General features: G+C 59.1%; 1 protein-coding gene across 1 annotated transcript in view; it reads left to right on the forward strand.

The window, feature by feature from the left end:
• Positions 1–6812: 6812 nt before the first annotated feature.
• The window catches only part of LOC135192134 (ceramide synthase 4-like), a 60959-nt gene continuing 47688 nt past the window's right edge, over positions 6813–20083 (forward strand). Inside the window, exons 1-2 of the mRNA XM_064175034.1 lie at positions 6813–6981; positions 12277–12331. Of these exons, the coding sequence (XP_064031104.1) occupies positions 12312–12331 (20 nt within the window). The 5' untranslated portion in view covers positions 6813–6981; positions 12277–12311. The remainder of the gene's footprint in view (positions 6982–12276; positions 12332–20083) is intronic.

A 20083-nucleotide genomic window follows, 5' to 3' on the forward strand; every position in this document is an offset into this window, starting at 1 on the left:
AAATGTATGAATCATGACTCGAGAGTGACTTGAGCTCAGGGATCAGAATCCAGCTCTTTTCCACATACAGCCAAAGTCAGTTTTGGTGTTGGGAAGGTGGACTAGTGAGGCTGTGGTGCCCTGGGCTAGTGAGGCTGTGATGCCCTGGGCTAGTGAGGCTGTGGTGCCCTGCGTTAGTGAGGCTGTGGTGCCCAGCAGTTCTGTCCAGGACCTTGTGCTACATCTCACAGGAGCACTCATTCTGCCAGCACTCATCCTGGGGCACACCCAGCTCTGTGCTCATCAGCATTCATTTCTGCTCAGGGTTTGATCACATCAGCTGCTACATCTCCCTGAAGGAGGCTGTAGAGAGGTCTGAGTCTTCTCAGGAGGAAACATCCCCAAGCTTCCCCAGGGAGGGTTTAGGTTGGACATGAAGAAAAATTTATTTCCCTAAGGGGCTGCCAGGGCCTGGCCCAGGCTGCTCAGGGCAGCAGTGGAGTCCCCATCGCTGGAAGGGTTTCAGAGATGTGGAGATGTGGTGCTGAGGGCGAAGGTTTAGCGGCACTGGGCTAAGGGTTGGCTGCCCTGAGAAGCGTTCCAGGCTCCGTGCCCGCCAGGCTGCAGGGACCTGCGCGCTCCACACGAGGGCGCTGCCCGCATTGGCAAAGGCCTGAGTGGCGCAGCCGCCGCCGGTGCTCCCCGGGCGGGACTCCGCAGGGGCAATCTTCACCGCACCGCAGCTGGAGCAGCTGCTCGGCATCCGAACAGAAAATCGCCCCGCTCGCAGGGGCAGCTGCTGGAATCAGGGAGCTGTTTGGGTTGCAAAAGCCCTCTGAGAGCATCAGGTCTAACCCCACCATGGGCACCAAACCACGGCCCCAAGTGCCATGGGCACAACCTTCTTGAGCACCTCCAGCCATGGGCACTCCACCACCTCCCTGGGCAGCCTCTGCCAGGCCCCGACAACGCTGGCAGTAAGGAAAGTTTTCCTCCTCTCCAACCTAAGCCTCCCCTGGCACAATTCCAGGACATTTCCTCTCCTATCTCCTGGTCCTAGGGAGCAGAACTGACCCTACCGCCCTGCACCCTCCTCTTAGGCACTTTTGACCCCTCTCTTTCTCTTACTCATAGTGTGACGTAAGTACTAACCCAGCAGGGCTTCAGCAGGGCTTCAGCAGGCTCTGTTCTGAAGGGATCAATTATCTGCATTTATTTATGGCTTCAGGTCCTTCGGATCCTGATTATTTCATGGAAGAGCCTGAAGAAGCCTGGCCATAGAGACTGTGTCCATTTCTGTGTTTCAGACCCCCCTGGGGGTCCCAAGGTGTCCACCCCCCAAAGACTGGGACATTCTACGGCTCCAAGGGAGCACTCTGCAGGGGCAGTGTTTGGCTCTCAGACGCGGCTCAAAATTGGCGGCGGCTGCCACAGCTGAGGAAGCAGGCAGGGACCACAGCCCTCTGCCCTGGGGCAGGGCTGCCCAGCAAGGCTTTGTCTTCTGAGGTGCTTTTAGTGGAGCTTCGCAGGTCTGAGATGCGCTTCGGTGCTGCTGGCGACGCCCCCGAGGCTGTTCCTCCTGAGTGTCAGGACTCAGACTCCTGTGCCTGACAGTCACACCTAAGCCAGTGGCAAAGAAAGCCAAATCGCAGCCTGAACCCTTCCCCTTCCTCTGCTCCACTGACCTTAGGTGTTTTTGTTCCGCCCTCTGCACAGGCTGCAGCGAGCAGGATTTTGCTCCTGGAAGGCCAATCCCAAGCCTTTGGAAGTCAGTGGGAGCTTCTCATTGACGTCAGTGGGCTCTGGATGCCAGCCAGAGACGCTGCCCTGGCAAATGCAGGCACTGCCTGGAGCGGGGTCAGTGATGCCACACGATGAGCTGTGGCACCACCACCTGCGTGAGGGAGCGCTGGGGACCCTGCGAGGGGCTGCGACAGGGGCAGAGCTTCCTGGCATGACTGAGTCCTGCTGCCTTGGTGCAAACAGTCACTGATCTGTCTGCATGGATACTCACCTGCCAGAGTGCCCAGGAGCCAGCACTGGTCACAGCCCAGAGGCAGCTGAGTGCTGAGCTGCAGCCAGAGCAGGGAGAGCAGCAGCACAGGGAGAGGATTCTGCCCCTCCAATCTGCTCAGCTCTCACCTGCATCACTGCCTCCAGCTCTGGTAACCCAGCACAAGGACCTGGAGCTGCTGGAGAGGCTCCAGAGGAGGCCACCAAGACTTAATTAATTTTCATTAATTTAATTTAATTTTTGTAGCCGGGGGTGTTGGGCTCTGCTGCCAGGCAGCCAGCAACAGAACAAGGGGACACAGCCTCAAGCTGTGCCATGGGCGGTACAGGCTGGATGTGAGGAGGAAGTTCTGCCCAGAGAGAGTGATTGGCATTGGAATGGGCTGCCCAGAGATGTGGTGGAGGAGTGCCCATCCCTGGAGGTGACTTAGTGCCATGGTCTGGTTGGTTGGACAGGGCTGGGGATAGGTTGGGCTGGATGAGCTTGGAGCTCTCTTCCAACCTGGCTGATTCTATGATTTTAAGATGCTCAGAGGCTGGAGAAGCTCTGCTGTGGGGACAGGCTGGGAGAGTTGGGGCTGTGCAGCCTGGAGAAGGCTGCAGGAAGACCTCAGAGCAGCCTTGCAGTGCCTGAAGGGGCTGCAGGAGAGCTGGGGAGGGACTTTGGACAAGGGCTGGGAGTGCCAGGCCAAGGACCAATGGCTTTGAGCTGGGAGAGGGTGAGAGTGAAGAGGAGGAAGAAATTGTTGAGAGGGAGGATGGGGAGAGCCTGGCACAGGCTGCCCAGGGAGGCTGTGGAGGCTTCATAACCTCCCTGGAGGCTTCATTACCCCCTGAACACCTCCCTGGAGGTGTTCAGGACCAGGCTGGATGAGGCCTTGAGCAGCCTGTGCAGGGGCTTGGCACTGGATATTTGGAAGGTCCCCTCCAGCCCAACCCATTCTATGATCTTACCACCTGCAGCTGTGCTGACTGAACACTCCTTTAGCACAACCATAATCCACCAGCACAGAGAACTGCCTTGCAGCTTGCCTTGTGTGCCCCAACCCATAGCTGCTGCGTCCTAGAGCCAGGGAAGGCTGACACGAATGATCCGCAGATGCTTTCATGTCCTCCGCCGGCCTCTGACACTGTTCTCTGCTGCTGGGGGGTTGGAACCAGATGATCTTCCAACCCAAACCATGCTACGGTCTGCCTGCGGCAACCTGGCCGCTGGAGGAGGGACTTTTCCAAGCCACCAGCGTGCTGCAGACGCGGCTGGAATGGGTCATGTGGAGTTAAAAATGCCTGAGTGAGAAACCCTAAGGGCAGCTGTTTGCTTTGGAGCCGCTCGGGTTTCACTCCGCACAGGTATTTATAACCAGGCTGCTCAGAACCGTCCTGAGGGCAGCTTCGCAGCAGCCTGGACACAAAGAGCTGATGGGCAGCATTTTAGCCAGATGAGAGAAGGGGCTGAAGTGCTCCAGGAATGCATTAGGGCTGGCTGGCAAACAACAGCAGTGCACATGATCTGGCTCCCGGACTTGAAAGCCAGAACGATGGGGTGGAGTTTTTGTTGGCCTATGCAACCCATGAGGACAGAAGAGATCATCTGAAGGATGTTTTCTTCTGGCCTTAAAATCTCCACAGCTGTACCGCAGTGACTCCAAAGCTGTGGGCTGCAGACTTCGCTCTTCTGCCTTCCTTTGAATGGAACAATATCCTTTAACCACTGCTTTTCCAGACACAGCAGCTGTGGTCTGCTGAAGGACCTCTTTCCCTTTCCCTTTCCCTTTCCCTTTCCCTTTCCCTTTCCCTTTCCCTTTCCCTTTCCCTTTCCCTTTCCCTTTCCCTTTCCCTTTCCCTTTCCCTTTCCCTTCCCTTCCCCTTTCCTTTTCCTTTTCCCTCCTTCTTTCCCTTTCCCCTTCCCCTTCTCCTTGTCCTTTCCCTTTCCTTTCCCCTCCTCTTTTTCCTTTCCTTTCCCCTTCCCCTTCTCCTTCCTCTTCCCCTTTCCCTTTTCCATCCCCTTTCCCTCTCTCTTTCCCCTTCCCTTCCCCTTTACCTTCCTCTTCCCCTTCCTCTTCCCTCTTCCCTCTTCCCTCTTCCCTCTTCCCTCTTCCCTCTTCCCTCTTCCCTCTTCCCTCTTCCCTCTTCCCCCTTCCCTCTTCCCTCTTCCCTCTTCCCTTCTCCTTCCCGTCCCCCTCCCCCTTCTTTTTCCCTTTCCCCTTCCCCTTTCCCCTCCCTCTTTCCCTTTTGTCCCCTTCCTTCCCTTTCCCCTTTTTTATTGCCTTATGAGGAAAATCCTGTGTTAAAAGGAACAGAGTCACAGAATGCCAGGCTGGAAGAGACTCCAAGGATCATCTTGGTCTGAGCTTTCAAGGTAGTAGCAGAGTGGAAATAATAAATCAGAGAATCAGAGTGAGAGGTTGGAAGGGAGCTCTGGAGATCATCCAGTGCAAGCCCCCTGCCAGAGCAGGGGCACCCAGGGCAGGGCACACATCAACACATGCAGGTGGGGCTGGAAAGTCTCCAGAGCAGGAGACTCCACAGCCCCTCTGGGCAGCCTGCTCCAGGCCTCCAGCACTCTCACACCAAGAAAGTTTCTCCTCACACTGAGATGGAACTTCCTGGCTTGTGCCCCTTGTTCCTTGTCCTGTCACTGGGCATCAGCAAACAGAGCCTGGCACCTTCCCCTCAGATATTTATAGACACTGGTCAGATCCCCTCTCAGCCTCCTCCTCCTCCTCCCCAGGCTCACCAGCCCCAGGGCTTCCTTCACAGCACAAACATTCCAGTCCCTTGTCCTCCTCAGAGCTCTGCTGGCCTCTCTCCCAAAACCGGCTGGCCCAGCACCCTGGCAAGCCGAGTCTCACAAGTGACCCAGGTAGGGCAAGCCACCTCCTCCCCTGGCAGGTGATCCAACCTCTAACTTCCCAGGGCAAGGTTTTCTTGTGGAGTCCAGCTGGATCTCTCCAGCAGCGAGCTGGGCCCACAGCACCCACGCTGCTGGCAGGAGGTGACAGGTGGAGCTGCAGACATGGGGGCTGGCATCACCCTCCCAGGCGTTTGGAGCCTGCTCTGTGCCCTGCTCCATGTCTGCACTTTGGGGTATTGCTGTGTGTGCCCACTCAGGTGTGGAGTTGTACACGAGGGGCAGGGGATGAGTCTGGCAGATGTGTAAAGAGCTTTAGAGTAGTGGAGGTGAAAGAAGAGGCTGCAGGCAAAATAACAGAGGGGAAGCAAGCATGGCAGGGAGAGAGCAGGAGCTGGTTCACAGGGCAGCTGAGGGCTCTGCCTTCCATCTGAGCACAACAGGAGCAAGGGGCTCAGCACCAAGCTGTGTGGTGTAGCTGACAGCTGGAGGGAAGGATCCATCCAGAGGGACCTGCACAGGCTGCAGAGCTGGGCACAAGCCAACTTCCTGAGGTTCAGCAACACCAAGAGCAAGGTCCTGCAGCTGGGCTGGGGCAACGCCAAGCACTGATCCAGGCTGGGCAGTGCCTGCCTTGAGAGCAGCCCTGAGCACAGGCACTTGGGGGTGCTGGTGGAGGAGAAGCTGAGCCTGAGCCAGCAGTGTGCACCTGCAGCCCAGAGAGCAAGCAGAGCCTGGGCTGCATCAGGAGCAGTGTGGGCAGCAGGGCCAGGGAGGGGATTCTGCCCCTCTGCACCCTCTGCTGAGACCCCACCTGGAGCCCTGTGCCCAGCTCTGGAGCCCCTGGGACAGGAAAGATCTGGAGGTGCCCAGAGAAGGGCCCCGAGGATGAGCAGAGGCTGCAGCTGCTCTGCTGTGGGGACAGGCTGGGAGAGTTGGGGCTGTGCAGCCTGGAGAGGAGAAGGCTCTGAGGAGACCTTACTGTGGCCTTGCAGTATCTGAAGGGGCTGCAGGGAAGCTGGGGAGGGACTTTGTAGGCTGTCAGGTAGGGATAGGCCTGGGGGGAAAGGAGCAAAACCAGAATTCAGATTGGGTGTTGGGAAGAAGTTGTTCAGCAGGAGGGTGGTGAGAGCCTGGCACAGGTTGCCCAGGGAGATGCTGGAAGCTGCATCCCTGGAGGTGTTTAAGGCCAGGCTGGATGTGGCTCTGGGCAACCTGCTCCAGTGTGAGGTGTCCCTGCCCATGGCAGGGGGTTTGGACTGGATGATCCTTGGGGTCCCTTCCAGCCCGGTTCTTTGATTCACCTTATCTGTGATTTGCATATCAAATAAGCACCCATTAGCACTGGGGCCTCACCTGGGCAGCTCCAAATGGCACCAAGCAGACGCCAGCGGCGCAGGACACAAAGGCCCTCGCGGGGGATGCTGCCGTGGCAGGGTCCGTCGGGAAAGGGTAAGGGGGATGAGGGGGATGGGTTAGCATGGTAAGAGGCAGAGTCGGAGCGGAGAGAAGGGAGGAGTATTTGACACTGAGTTTAAAGGTCCCTTCTAGCCCAGAGCGTTCTCCGATTCCCAGCGCTGGCAGGACTGGGTCTGTGCGGGGCTGCTGTGCCCCCCAGGCCGCCCCGCCCCGGTCCCGGGGCAGGGAGCAGGCGCAGCGGCAGCGCACCCAGACCGCCCCTCTGTTGCCGAGGTTCAGACGCAGTCGAGCACCCCAGGGCCGCCAGAACCTGCCTGTCCCCTCGGTGCCTCTCCGTGCCCGGCCCCATCGCCCCTGGCTGTCCCCGCTGCGGGCCCTGCGCGGGGCAGAGGCGGCCCCGGAGGCCGCAAGCTCCTCGGCTCAGGCTCCTGGCTCAGGCTCCTGGCTCCGTCACAGCCGCCCTGGGGCGGGGGAGCGGAGCAGCGCCCGCCCGAGCCCTCCCCTCGGCCGCCGCCTCCTATCGCCCCGCCCGGGCGCAGGGGCCGGGCGCGGTGCGGTCTCCGCGGAGACCGGGACGGGACCGCCCCGGCGGGGGAGGCCGGAGGGGAGCGGGCAGCAGGCGGAGGAGCAGCGGGGACCCTGGCGGCTGGCGGCGCCGGGAGGGTCGGCAGCGACTCGAAGGCCGCCTGAGGGCACAGCGGGGAGCGGGCGGCGGAGAGGTGACGGAGGGCGGCGGAGGGAGCGGGCGGCGGCGCCGGGGGTCTGCGGCTCCCGCGCTGCGATCGCGGCCGGGGGGGGGGCTCCAGCTCGGCCTGCCGAGCCCCGGGGTGCAAGGCGGGTTCGGGGACTGGCCCCTCATGGCTGAGCCGTGCTCGGAGGGTCCGGGCGGGGAAGGGAAGCGCCCGGGCAGGCTCCTGCTGGCTGCGGCAGCCGACGGCGGGCGAAGAGACCCGGAGGAGTTGGCAGCGCCGCCAGGTCGCATGAAATCGATAGAGGCTTGAAGGGAGCTCTGGGGCAGTGCCGGCTGGGAGCAAGGGCACAGCAGGCAGCGGTGCCGCGGCAGGAGCCGTTCTGGCCCCTCCGAGCCTCGGCGCTTCCCGCAGCCCTCGGCGTGAAAAGCTCTCGGACTGAGGCAGGATTTTCATGCTGGGGATGAAAACTTCCCAGGAACAGGAAAAACAGGGAGGGGAGTGAAAAAAAAAAACCTGCCCAGGAGGCTGTAAGAATCTGATTGTGTTTCGAAAAAAGAAAAAGAAAAGATTTGTGTCGTGGCTGAAATTCAAAGCAGCACAAAAAAAGCGAACCAACTCTCACTGAGCCTAGGGGAAGGTGCCCCAGAGCCCCATCCCCGTGTCTGCTGAGGAGTTTCTCCCCTGGAGTCGTTTAAAGCTGGACCAGATGGTTAGGTCTTAGGAAATGGACTAAGAGTGCATTAGAGAGCAGAGCATGGAATAGAATCATGGAGTCATGGAATGGGTTAGGTTGGAAGGGACCTCAAAGCTCAGCCAGTTCCAAACCCCAGCCTGGTCCTGAACACCTCCAGGGAGGTTGTGGAGCACAGAAGCACCCAATGTGATCTTTGATCGCGTTGGGTGCTTCTGTGCTCCACAACCTCCCTGGGCAACCTGTGCCAGTGTCTCACCACTCTCTTCCTCTCCCCTCAGCCAGTTCAAACCCATTCCTCCTCCTCCTCTCATTCCCAGACCCTGTCAGTAGTCCCTCCCCAGCCCTCCTGATACTGGAAGGTCACTCCTGGAAGCTTTCTCTTCTCCAGGCTGCAGAGCTCCGACTCTCATAGCCTGAAAAGTTTATGCAACTCTTGTAGCATAAAACAGTGTTCCTGGGACCGACCATGGAGTGTGGTGCCGACATCCGAAGCCGAGGCAGGCAGAGCAGAAAGCAGTTGCTGATTGTCTGCAGCACTTGTCAGCAGCTGAAGAGAACTCTCTGTTCTGCACGTCTGAGGTGGGTTGGGGGGAAGGCAGGGGGAAAGCAAGGGGAAGGCAGGCAGAAAGCAAGGGGAAGGTGGGGAGAAGGCAGGGGAAGGCAGGCAGAAAGCAAGGGGAAGGCAGGAGAAGGCAAGGGAAAGCAGGGAGAAGGCAAGGGGAAGGCAGGAGAAGGCAAGGGAAGGCAGAGAGAAGGCAGGAAGAAGGCAGGAGAAGGCAAAGGAAGACAGAGAAGGCAAGGAGAAGGCAGGCAGAAGGCAGGGGGAAGGCAGGAGAAGGCAAGGGGAAGGCAGGGAAAGGCAAGGGAAGACAGGGAGAAGGCAGGGGAAGGCAGGGGAAGGCAAGGGAAGGCAGGGGAAGGCAGGGAGAAGGCAGGGGAAGGCAGGGGAAGGCAAGGGAAGGCAGGAGAAGGCAGGGGAAGGCAGGAGAAGGCAAGGGAAGGCAAGGGAAGGCAGGCAGAAGGCAGGGGAAGGCAAGGAAAGGCAGGCAGAAGGCAGGGGAAGGCAAGGGAAGGCAGGGGAAGGCAAGGGAAGGCAAGGGAAGGCAGGCAGAAGGCAGGGGAAGGCAAGGAAAGGCAGGCAGAAGGCAGGGGAAGGCAAGGGAAGGCAGGGGAAGGCAAGGGAAGGCAAGGGAAGGCAGGCAGAAGGCAGGGGAAGGCAAGGGAAGGCAGGGGAAGAAAAGGGAAGGCAGGGGAAGGCAAGGGAAGGCAGGGGAAGGCAAGGGAAGGCAGGGGAAGGCAGGGGAAGGCAAGGGAAGGCAGGCAGAAGGCAGGGGAAAGCAAGGGAAGGCAGGCAGAAGGCAAGGGAAGGCAAGGGAAGGCAGGCAGAAGGCAGGGGAAGGCAAGGGAAGGCAGGCAGAAGGCAAGGGAAGGCAGGGGAAGCCGCGGGGGTGTTTGCCCTCCACAGCAACCGAGGCTGTTCTTGGGCCAGCAGGAGCAGCTGGTTGTGAGCCCTGGGCCGCCGCGGCTGAGTGAATGATGTGTCCGCAGGCTCTGCTCTGGCGAGTCCGGAGGCTCAGGGACGTGAGAAACGGAGAGGAGTTTTGATTTCCTCCGTTTCTCTTTAAGCATTCCAAGGGAAGAAAGCTTCTGTGCGACCTGCAGTTCCTAGAGTCGCAGAACTGGCAGCGTTGGGAGGGGCCTGAAGGATCATCCAGCTCCAACCCCCCTGCACGGGCAGGACACCTCACCCTGGATCAGATTGCTCAGAGCCACAGCCAGCCTGGCCTTAAACACCTCCGGGATGGAGCCTCCAGCGCCTCCCTGGGCAGCAGCTGTGCTGTGGGGGGTGAGGGCTCCGGCGGCGCTCAGGCACTGGAGCGCTCCTGCTCGGATCGCTGCTGCTGAGCGAGCAGCTGTGCTCTGGGTCGGTGGTAGCTGCTGTCAGCTGGAGGCATGCACGTAAACACTGATGTCTTGTGTCAGGAATGATGTTAGGGAAATAAGCCAGAGCAGTCTTCTCACCTGGCTGGCTGCTTCTGGGCAGGAAGGAGAACAAACTGCTGTAAAGAAATGTGCTTAAATCCAGAGGGGTTTGGGTCCGAGCAGTGTGGCACAGGCGGGTCAGAGCCACTTGGCTCCGCTGTTCGCGTGTGGCCAAGAGGGGGCTCCTGCTGCCAGCTCTCCAGGCTGTGCTTGGTAGATTTCAGCTCTAATCACAACCAAAATCACTTCTCCGAGCTGCTGCCCTTTCCCTGTGCTCTTAAATGGTGTCTGGAGAGGCTTTAGCAAGAGAGAAAAGCTGTGGTCCTTGGGAGTGTCCAAACTGTTCTCACCTCTCAGGTCTACTCGGGGACACCAACCTGGCTGGGATCTGAGGTCCTGAGGCTGTGTATTGGTGCTTAAATGCTCGGGTTTGTGGCATGCACTTCGGTGGCAGAGAAGGAGCTGATGAAGGCTTCTTTTTAAAGCTTCCCCACTTGAGGGAGTTGCTTTTCTTCTCTTGGTGAGAGCCACCAGCTCCATGGGAAGGCTTTCATGTTGCTCCTGCGGTTTCGAAGGCCACTTAACAGTTCGCTGACATCCTCTGGCGTGCGGAACTGAGGCGCTGCCTGCCCTGGAAGGAGGAGCTGAGCTCTGAAGAGTCAATATTGCTGCGACAGCCACATTTGGTGGACTGTGCAGTGCCCACTGAGCACAGACCCAGGGATGTCAGACAGGCCTGCAGCTGAGGAGGCTTCCAGAAAGCAGCTGATGAGGATCTTAAGCGTAAAGTGTAAGGTGCAGAAGTGTAAAGCCTGAAGTGTAAGATGGCAAAGTGCAAGGTCCTGCAGCTAGGGCTGTGCAGACCCTCCCTGTCAGTCCAGGCTGGGGGTGAGGAGACTGAGAGCAGCCCTGCAGAGAAGGACCTGGGGGTGCTGGTGGGGGAGAAGCTGGGCAGGAGCCAGCAGTGGGCACTGGCAGCACAGAAGGCCAAGGGCAGCCTGGGCTGCACCCAAAGCAGTGTGGGCAGAGCTGGAGAGAGGGATCCTGCCCCTCTGCTGGGCTCTGGGGAGACCTCAGCTGCAGGGCTGGGGCCAGCTGTGGGACCCCAGCACAGGAAGGACCTGGACCTGCTAGAGAGGGTCTGGAGGAGGCCATGCAGATGATCAGGGGCTGGAGAAGCTCTGCTGTGAGGACAGGCTGAGGGAGCTGGGGTGCTACAAGAAGGCTGCAGAGGCACTGCTTGCAAAGGGCTGCAGGGACAGGATGAGGGCAGTGATCTCAAACTAGAGCAGAGCAGACTGATACTGGTTGTGGGGAACAAGTTCTGCACCAGGAGGCTGCTGAACAGTGCAGAGGTTTCCCAGGAAGGTGGCTGAGGCCCCAGCCCTGGAGATACTCGAGGTGAGGCTGGACAGGGCTGTGGGCAACCTGCTCTGGCTGAGGATGTCCCTGCTGAGTGCAGGGGCTTGGACCCCACCCTCACTGCCAACAATTTCTTCCTCCTCTCCACTCTCACTCCCCTCTGCCAGCTCAAAGTCATTGTCCCTTGGCCTGGCACTCCCAGCCCTTGCCCAGAGTCCCTCCCCAGCTCTCCTGCAGCCCCTTCAGGCACTGCAAGGCTGCTCCAAGGTCTCCCCAGAGCCTTCTCTTCTCCAAGCTGCCGAGCCCCAACTCTCCCAGCCTGTCCCCATAGCTGAGGTTCTGGAGCCTCTCCAGCAGCTCCAGGTCCTTGTGCTGGGTTCCCAGAGCTGGAGGCAGTACTGCAGGTGAGGGCAGAGCAGAGCAGAGGGGCAGGATCCCCTCCCTGTGCTGCTGCTCACTCTGGGGCTGAGTGTCTCTGGCTAAGACCTCTGCGCTTTGGCTCAGGCTCTTCCCGAGTGATTCACAGCCCTGAGCATTCTCTCTCTGGAGGGCACTGTGCACAGAACTGGCATGGGAGAGTTTGGTTTGTGGGCACTGCTTGAAGCAGACCTGTTCAGGTTGGTTCCCCCCTCTCAGGTTATGCTGAGTTGTCAAGGCTCTGGAAGCAGTTGTGTTAAAAGGAAGAGCTCAGAGGCCTCTCCAGACCTTCACTCTGAGCCTGTTTCTCTTGAAGGGAGGCAGAGGCAGCCTGAATGTTCCTGTTCACTCCTCTTCAGGCCTAAGGTGTCCAGGGGCAGGTTTTATAAGCTGCTACTCAGTTCCAAAGAGAAACCTGGGGAAGGGAAAGAGAAGACAGGCTCAGGCACAGTGGTTTATGTGATGTGATGAGCATCACAGAATCAGAACAGCAGGAGCTGGAGGTCATCCAGGCCAAGCCCTCTGCTAACACAGGGCATCCTCAGCAGCCTGCCCAGCTTCACAGTGGCCAGGGGGGGCTGGAAGCTCTGCAGAGAAGGAGACTCCTCAGCCTCTCTGGGCAGCCTGCTGCAGGCTTCCAGCACCCTCACACAAGGAGTATTCTCCTTCCCTTCAGATGGAACCTCTTGGGTGCCAGTTTTGCCCAGTGCCCCTTGTCCTGAGCAGAGCCTGGCCCCATCCTCTTCCCCTCCCCCTTTTAGGTGCCCCTGCTAGGCAGCTGGGTGTGCCCAGTGAGGGCTCTCTGGGCTGCCTGTGTAATGCCTTTAGGTTGAATTTTCTGCTTTCTTGTTTTTGTTTTTCCCCAGGTTCCTTTAGCAGAGGCCAGCAAGGAGCTGCTGCCATGAATCCAGAGATCACCAGGTATGGTGCAGAGCTGGGCACTTGGAGCTCAGGGGACAGGTCTGTCCTGTAACAGGACAGCTTGATCACCTGGAGCAGTTCCTGCAGGGAGAGGTAGGACCCTCAGGCAGTTCATGGGTGACACCAAGAGCTGTGTGGTGCTGTTGGCAGTGCTGGAGGGAAGGGATCCAACCAGAGGGACATGGGAGGCTGCAGAACTGGGCCCAAGCCAACCTCCTGGAGTTCAACAAGGCCAAGGGTAAGGTTCCTGCAGCTGGGTCAGGGCAATCTCTTGAGCCCAGATAAAGATGCAGCTGCCAGAGGGAGCTGCTGGCTGTGAGGGGCCAAGATAAAGACACTAAGAGGCTGGTACTAAATGCAGCTTGGCTGTGGTACCCAAGCACAAAGCCAGGCTGGGTGAGGAGTGGCTGAGAGCAGCCCTGAGGAGAAGGCCTTGGGGGTGTCAGTCAGTGCCAGAGTGTCCAGGAGCCAGCAATGGTCACAGTCCAGAGGCAGCTGAGTGCTGAGCTGCAGCCAGAGCAGGAGAGCAGCAGCACAGGGAGGGGATTCTGCCCCTCTGCTCTGCTTAGCCCTCACCTGCAGCACTGCCTCCAGCCCTGGGAACCCAGCACAAGGACCTGGAGCTGCTGGAGAGGCTCCAGAGGAGGCCACAGAGATGCTCATAGGCTGGAGAAGCTCTGCTGTGGGGACAGGCTGGGAGAGTTGGGGCTGTGCAGCCTGGAGAAGGCTGCAGGAAGACCTCAGAGCAGCCTTGCAGTGTCTGAAGGGGCTGCAGGAGAGCTGGGGAGGGACTTTGGACAAGGGCTGGGAGTGCCAGGCCAAGGGCCAATGGCTTTGAGCTGGAAGAGGGGAGAGTGAGAGTGGAGAGGAGGAAGAAATTGTTGGCAGTGAGAGTGGGGAGAGCCTGGCACAGGCTGCCCAGGGAGGTTGTGGCTGCCTCCTGCCTGGAGCTGTCCAAGGCCAGGCTGGCTGAGGCCTTGAGCAGCTGTGCTGGGGGAGCTGTCCCTGCCCATGGCAGGGGCTGGCACTGGATGATGCTGAAGGTTCCTGCCAACCCAATTCCTGTCGGTTCCCTTGTGCCTGCTCTGCCCTCCTGCCCTGCAGGCAGCCTGCACAGTGCCCCTGCAGCCGTGCAGGAGCAGCTGGTGTCAGCTGCAAGCAGCTCCCAGTCAAGAGAAGATGAAGTTTTCAGCCATGTGGTTTTTTTCCTCCATGAAGCCTCATAAACTCTTGTCCTGAGCATGGGGAGGTCGTGGGCATGAGAAGGGAGTGCTGGGCAGGAATGGGTGGAGGCCAAGGCCTGGCCTGTGGGGCTGGTGCTGGTTTTCAGTGGCTCCTGGCTGCAAGGAGCCTGCCCCAGCAGGGACTCCTCTCACCCTGGCTGCAGCAGCAGTTTCGTTTTAAGGGCTGTAAGATTCTCTCCACCCACTGATGTCATCTGGAAGGGAACAGGTCCCCCTGAGCACAGCTCCAGTCTTTGGCTGCCACAGGACCACAGAACGGGGTTGGAAGGGACCTCCAGAGCTCGTCCAGCTCAAGCCCCTGCCAGAGCAGGAGCAGCCAGGGCAGGGCACACAGCAACACAACAGAGCAGGAGACCTCTCTGGGCAGCCTGCTCCAAGCTCTGCCACCCTCACAGGGACAAAGTGTCTCTGTTCCCGTGGCACCTCCTCTGCTCCACCTTGCCCCAGTTGCCCCTTGTCCTGTCCTTGGAGATCCCTGAGCAGAGCCTGGCTCCAGCTCTGCACATCTTTAGCAGCAGCAGTGAAGGCAGCCCTCAGGCTTCTCTGCTCCAGGCTAGAGACAGGTGCAAGCAAATGTCCCAACAATGAGATTATGGAGTTAGGGAGCCTGGGAGCAGTGACACCCCCAAGTCAGAGCTGAGAGGCCCTGTTGCTGTTCTGGGCTGTGGCTCCTGTGTGCCTGTGCTCTGCAGTGCTGACAGTTGAAGCTCTCCCACAACAGAGTCAGGAAAATCACAGTTCTCAACCTGAAATCCAACCATGGCTGTGACACAGCAACTGCACACTCAGGTCCACTCTGCAGGGAGTGGGGGTTGGAGCTGCCTCTGCTTCAGCTGTGATTTCAAAGCCTTTGCACAAGAGCAAAGGTGTAGTAAGGTGTCCTCAGCACAGGAAGGACATGGACCTGATGGAGCAGGTCCAGAGGAGGCCACCAAAATGGAGTTGGAGCAGCTCTGCTATGAGGACAGGCTGAGGGGGCTGGGGGTGTGCAGCCTGGAGAGGAGAGGGCTCCAGGGGGACCTTAGGGCTGCCTGCCAGAAAAAGCTACAAGAAGGCTGCAGAGGGACTGCTTGCAAAGACAGGGGCAGGATGAGGGCAGTGGCTGCAAACTAGAGCAGAGCAGACTGAGACTGGCTGTGAGGAGCAGCTTCTCTACTGCAGGGTAGTGCAGCACTGGAACAGGTTGTCCAGGGAGGTTACTGAGGCCCCAGCCCTGGAGATGTTCAGGCTGAGGCTGGAAAAGGCTCAGGGCCACCTGGTCTAGCTGAGGATGTCCCTGCTGAGTGCAGAGGTTGGACTGGATACCTTTTGGAGGTCCCTTCCAGCCCAAGCTATTCTCTGATTCCATGTCCAGGCTCAGGGCTGCTCACTGTGCTCCAAGGTTTATCTCCTGCTTGCATTTCCAAGGCCTGCTCCAGATTTCCTCCCTGTGGGAGAAGACCCAGCCCCATGCTGTCACTTAAGGGAAGGGAGAGCCAAGAGCTTTATCTGAGACAAGAGCTTCAGCCAGACCTCTCTGGGGAGCCAAACCCATGGAATCATTTCCTAGCAGTGAAATGATGATCCTCATCCCAGTGACTGTTATTGAGTGATTGAGCACTTCAGTGGCGTCTGGCACAGGCTGGGAGTTGATTCCACTGCTTTCGCTGCAGAGCACTGCAGGTTGTGCTGGGCAGGCTCCAGCTGCCAGGCTCTCTAACCTGGACACAGCTGATAGGGCTGTGCAGGAAGCTCGGCCAGGAGCTGGGCACTGCATCTGTGCCCAGCAGGGTGTAAAGCTCCAGAATTCCCCAGTGCAGGTTCCAGTTGCATTATGCTGCGGAGATCAGTGCCAGGAGCCATGACCCAGCCCAGCCTGGGCTGCATCCACAGCAGCTGGAGGGAGGTGGCTGCCCTCTGCTCTGCTCTGACCTCACCTGCAGTGCTGTGTCCAGTTGTGGTGACCCAGCACAGAGGGGCATGGACCTGCTGCAGAGGGTCCAGAGGAGGCCACCAAGATGCTCAGAGGCTGGAGAAGCTCTGCTGTGGGCACAGTCTGGGAGAGTTTGGGCTGTGCAGCCTGGGGAAGAGAAGGCTCTGGGGAGACCTCAGAGCTGCAGGTCAGTATCTGCAGGGGACTGCAGGCAGCTGGGGAGGGACTGCTCAGAAGGGCCTGTGGGGACAGGCTGAGGGCAGTGGTTTGGCAGTGGACAAGAGCAGAATTAGGTTGGGCATCAGGAGGGAGTTGTGCATAGTGAGGGTGAGGAGAGACTGGCACAGGCTGCCCAAGGGCCCCATCCCTGGAGCCATTCAAGCTCAGCCTTGCTGTGTCCCTGGGCTGCCTTCTCTGGCTGGAGCTGTTGCTGTGACTGCAGGGGGCTGGCCAGGATGCCCTTGCAGGGTCCCTTCCAGCAGATGCAGTCTGTGGCTGTGGTGTCTGGTGTGGAGCTGCCATAAGGGGCAGAGCTGTCAGGAGTGCTGCTTCAGAGGAGCAGGACAGAGCAGCTCTGGCTCAGGATGTGTCTCAGTGCTGGGGCTGCCCTCCCACACTGCCCCTGCAGGTTGCTAAGCCCCTCGGTTTATGTCCTTGCCCTCCGTGCCCTTTCAGCTGAAAGCTTTCCCTTCCCTGGCAGCTCCATCCTGTGCCTGCATGGACCTGTGGTGCAGCTGCACCAGAAGGTTGCTGCTGCAGCAGCAGCCCACAGCAGGCTCCTTTTAACTCAAGAGAAATCTCATGTCTTCCTTTTCCCACTTTTGAAGATCCTCTGAGGGTTGTTTGTGCTGCTGAGGATAATTCCTGTGGTTGTTATGTTTGCTGCAGAGTGCACCTCAGCAGTGCCAGGAACCCACTGCCTGGCCTCACTGCTGCTTCTGGCAGGAGGCACTGAAGGGGCAGCTTTCGTTTGACAAAACAGGGAACACCCTGAGAGAGACCAACTGCAGCAGTTCCATCCCCTGCCAGGCACAGACCCAGGCTGGGGCAGAATGGGTTGAGAGGAGCCCTGAGAAAAGAGTCTTGCAGGTGTTGGGTGCTGAGCAGCTCCCCAGGAGCCAGCAGGCAGCTGTGTGCTGGCTGCAGCCAGGGGAGTGTGGGCAGAGGGTGAGAGGGGATTGTGCCCCTTGGCTCTGCTCTGCTGAGACCTCACCTCCAGTCCTGCCTCCAGCTCAGCTGTCCCCAGCAGGAGGAGGACTCAGAGCTGCTGGAGAGAGGCCAGAGGAGGCCACCAAGATGCTGCCAGGGCTGGAGCAGCTCTGCTGTGAGCACTGCTGAGGGAGCTGGGGGGGTGCAGCCTGCAGAGAAGGCTCCAGGGGACCTCAGAGCTGCTGCCAGTGCCTGGAGGGAGCCTGCAGAGAGGCTGCAGAGGGACTTGTGCTGAGGGGGTCTGAGCCAGGCCAAGGGCAATGGTTTGGGGCTGAGACAGAGCAGGCTGAGAGTGGAGCTGAGGAAGAAGTTCTTTAGTGTGAGGGTGGTGAGAGCCTGGCACAGGCTGCCCAGGGAGGCTGTGGCTGCCTTATTTTTGGAGGTGTTCAAGGCCAGGCTGGATGAGGCCTGGAGCAGCCTGGGCCAGTGGAAGGTTCCCTGCCCATGGCAGGAGCTGGAACTGGATGAGCTCTGAGGCCACTTCCAACCTGAGCTGTTACAAGATTCTGTGATTCAGCTTTTACCAGAGCTGGGTCTGGTTCCAAACAGTTTCTTTGTTCTAAAAGTCAATTCCAAAATCCAGACATACCTCAAAGATTTTGCTTTGGGAGGTTGCTGCAGAGGTGGCCACAGACATGGCTCTGGGCTGTGCCTTCCAACCCAGTGAGTGCCAAAGCTGTGGACCAGAGTAGATAAGGCAGAGAAAATAATCTTGGCCGAGATAACCTGCAGGGTATGTGGCTGCCAGTAGAGCTTTGCAAGGGGCAGCTGAGGGAGCTGGGCTGGTTCAGCCTGAGGAGAGGAGGCTGAGGGGGACCTCATTGCTCTCTGCAGCTCCCTCAGAGGAGGCTGCAGGCAGGTGGGGGTTGGGCTCTGCTGCCTGGGATCAGGGGACAGGAGGAGAGGAAATGTCCTGGAATTGTGCCAGGGCAGGGCCAGGTTGGAGAGGAGGAAAAATGTCTTTGGTGCCAGAGTGGTCAGGGCCTGGCAGAGGCTGCCAGGGAGGTGGTGGAGTGCCCCTGGCTGGAGGTGCTGCAGAGCCCTGTGGCCATGGCAGCTGGGGCCATGGTCTGGTGCCCATGGAGGGGCTGGGCTGGGGTTGGCCTGGATGAGCTCAGAGAGCTTCTCCAACCCAACCAGTTCCATGACTCTGATTGTTACCAGGCTGCCCTGGGAGATGGTTGAGGCTCCATCCCTGGAGACATTCAAGGTCAAACTTGCTGTGTCCCTGTGCAGCCTGCTCCAGCTGGAGCTGTCCCTGCCGCCTTCAGGGGTTGGACAGGATCCTGTGAGGGTCCCTTCCAGCCCAAAGCATTCTGTGATTCTATGATGGTTCACCTGTCTTCCCTCAGTACTCAGAGAGGCAGAGCTCCTTTGGCAGGCCCGGGAAGATGTCTCAGGGTTGGGAGTTGGTGTCTGGAGAGGAGAGCTCTGAGGAGTTCTCTGTGTGGAGCTGCAGCTAAGGAGCAGCACAAAGGCAGATGCCCAAAATACTAATGCCCGTGGGAGCCTGGCTCCTGGAGCTATTTGTGTGAGCTGCAGCAAGGAGAAAGTGACCCTCAGTATCTCTGGTTTAAAAATAGCCCCTGAGCTCAGCCAGCCTGGCTGGGGCTGTGCTGGGGGAGCAGGAGCTGCTGGCATGCTGCAGGGGGCTGCTGCTGCCTGGGGCTGTTGCTCAGAGCCTGGTGCCCCTCGGGGGGGCTTGGCTCAGGCAGGGCAGAGCAGCTAACGGCCTGGGGGGGTGGTCTGGAGAGACTGAGCGGAAACCTCCTCCTCACTCTCTTCAACTGCCAGAAAGGAGGTTGGGGCCAGGTGGGGGTTGATGATCAGATGAGAGGAAATGGCCCCAGGTTGCACCAGGGGAGGTTTAGGTTGGGCATTGGAAGAAACTTCTCCTCTGAAGGGTTCTCAGAGGCTGGAGGTGGTTGAGTCCCCATCCCTGGACACATTTAAAAGAGATGTGTTGCTGAGGGCCATGGTGAGCACCAGGCTTAGTGGAGTTGGAGAGTGGTTGGACTGGATGACCTCAGAGACCTTTTCCAACCCAAACCATTCTGTGATTCACAGAACCTCAGGGGCTGGGAGGGACCTCCAAAGCTCCTCCAGTCTAGCCCCTGCCAGAGCAGGTCACACAGGGACACATCCAGGCAGGTCTGGAGTATCTCCAGAGAGGGAGACTCCACAGCCCCCTCGGGCAGCCTGCTCCAGGGCTCTGTCACCCTCACAGGGAAAGATGTTCTCACTGTGGCTCACTGGAAGAGTTTCAGTGAACAGCTCAATAGGAGCCAGCAGTGCCCAGGTGGGCAGGAGAGCCAGAGGCATCCTGTCTGGATTAGAAATGTGCCCTGCGGGAGCAGGGAGGGGATTGTGCCCCTGTGCTCTGCTCTGGTGAGGCCACACCTTGAGTGCTGTGTTCAGCTCTGGGCACCTCAATACAAGAGGGATGTGGAGGTGCTGGAGTGAGAGCAGAGGAGGGCAAGGAAGCTGTGAAGGGCCTGGAGAATAAATCTGATGAGGAGAGACTGAAGGAGATGGGGATGGTTAGAGTGAAACAGAGGAGGCTGAGGGCAGAGCTCACCACTGTCTGCAGCTCCCCGGGAGGAGGCTGTGGAGAGGCTGGTGCTGGTCTCTGCTCACAGGGCATTAGCAGTGGAGCAAGAGGGAATGGCCTCAAGCTGCCCCAAGAACAGTTTTCCCAGCAAGAGTGGTCAGACACTGGCACAGGCTGCCCAGGGAGGTGGTGGAGTCACCAACCCTGAGTGTGTCTGGAGGTCCCTTGGACATGGTGCTTGGGGGTATGGTATGGTTTAGGATGAGCCTTGCAGAGCAGGGTTCTGGGTTGGACTTGAGAGGCTTTTCCTGTGATTCTGTGATCTGTGACTGGAGGCAGTGCAGAGAGCTTGGCCCAGTGTGTAGGATGTGCTGTAGCTATCACAGTGCCCCTGGTCAGCAGAGCAGGAGGGGACTCTGCAGCTGAAGGAGTGCCCTCGTTCATGAGGGGGAGACCAAGAAGCCCAGAGAGGCTGAGCAGGCTGCAGGAACCACTCCGGCTGCTTCAGCAGGGCTGCTGCACCAAAGGGGCCCATTCAGATCCAGAAAGAATCTCCTGCTGACTGCAGCCTTCAGTGGCACAGATCAGAGTGGCTTGGCTTGGAAGGGACCTTCAACATCATCCAGCTCCAGCCCCTGCCAGGAGCAGGGACAGCTCCCCCAGCACAGCTGCTCAAGGACTCAGCCAGCCTGGCCTTGAGCACCTCCAGGCAGGAGGCAGCCACAGCCTCCTTGGGCAGCCTGTGCCAGTCTCTCCCCTCCCTCACTCTCAGCAATTTCTTCCTCCTCTCCACTCTCACTCTCCCCTCTCCCAGCTCAAAGCCACTGTCCCTTGGC

The sequence above is a fragment of the Pogoniulus pusillus genome, chromosome 41, assembly GCF_015220805.1.
Source record: "Pogoniulus pusillus isolate bPogPus1 chromosome 41, bPogPus1.pri, whole genome shotgun sequence".
Classification (NCBI taxonomy): Eukaryota; Metazoa; Chordata; class Aves; order Piciformes; family Lybiidae; genus Pogoniulus; species Pogoniulus pusillus.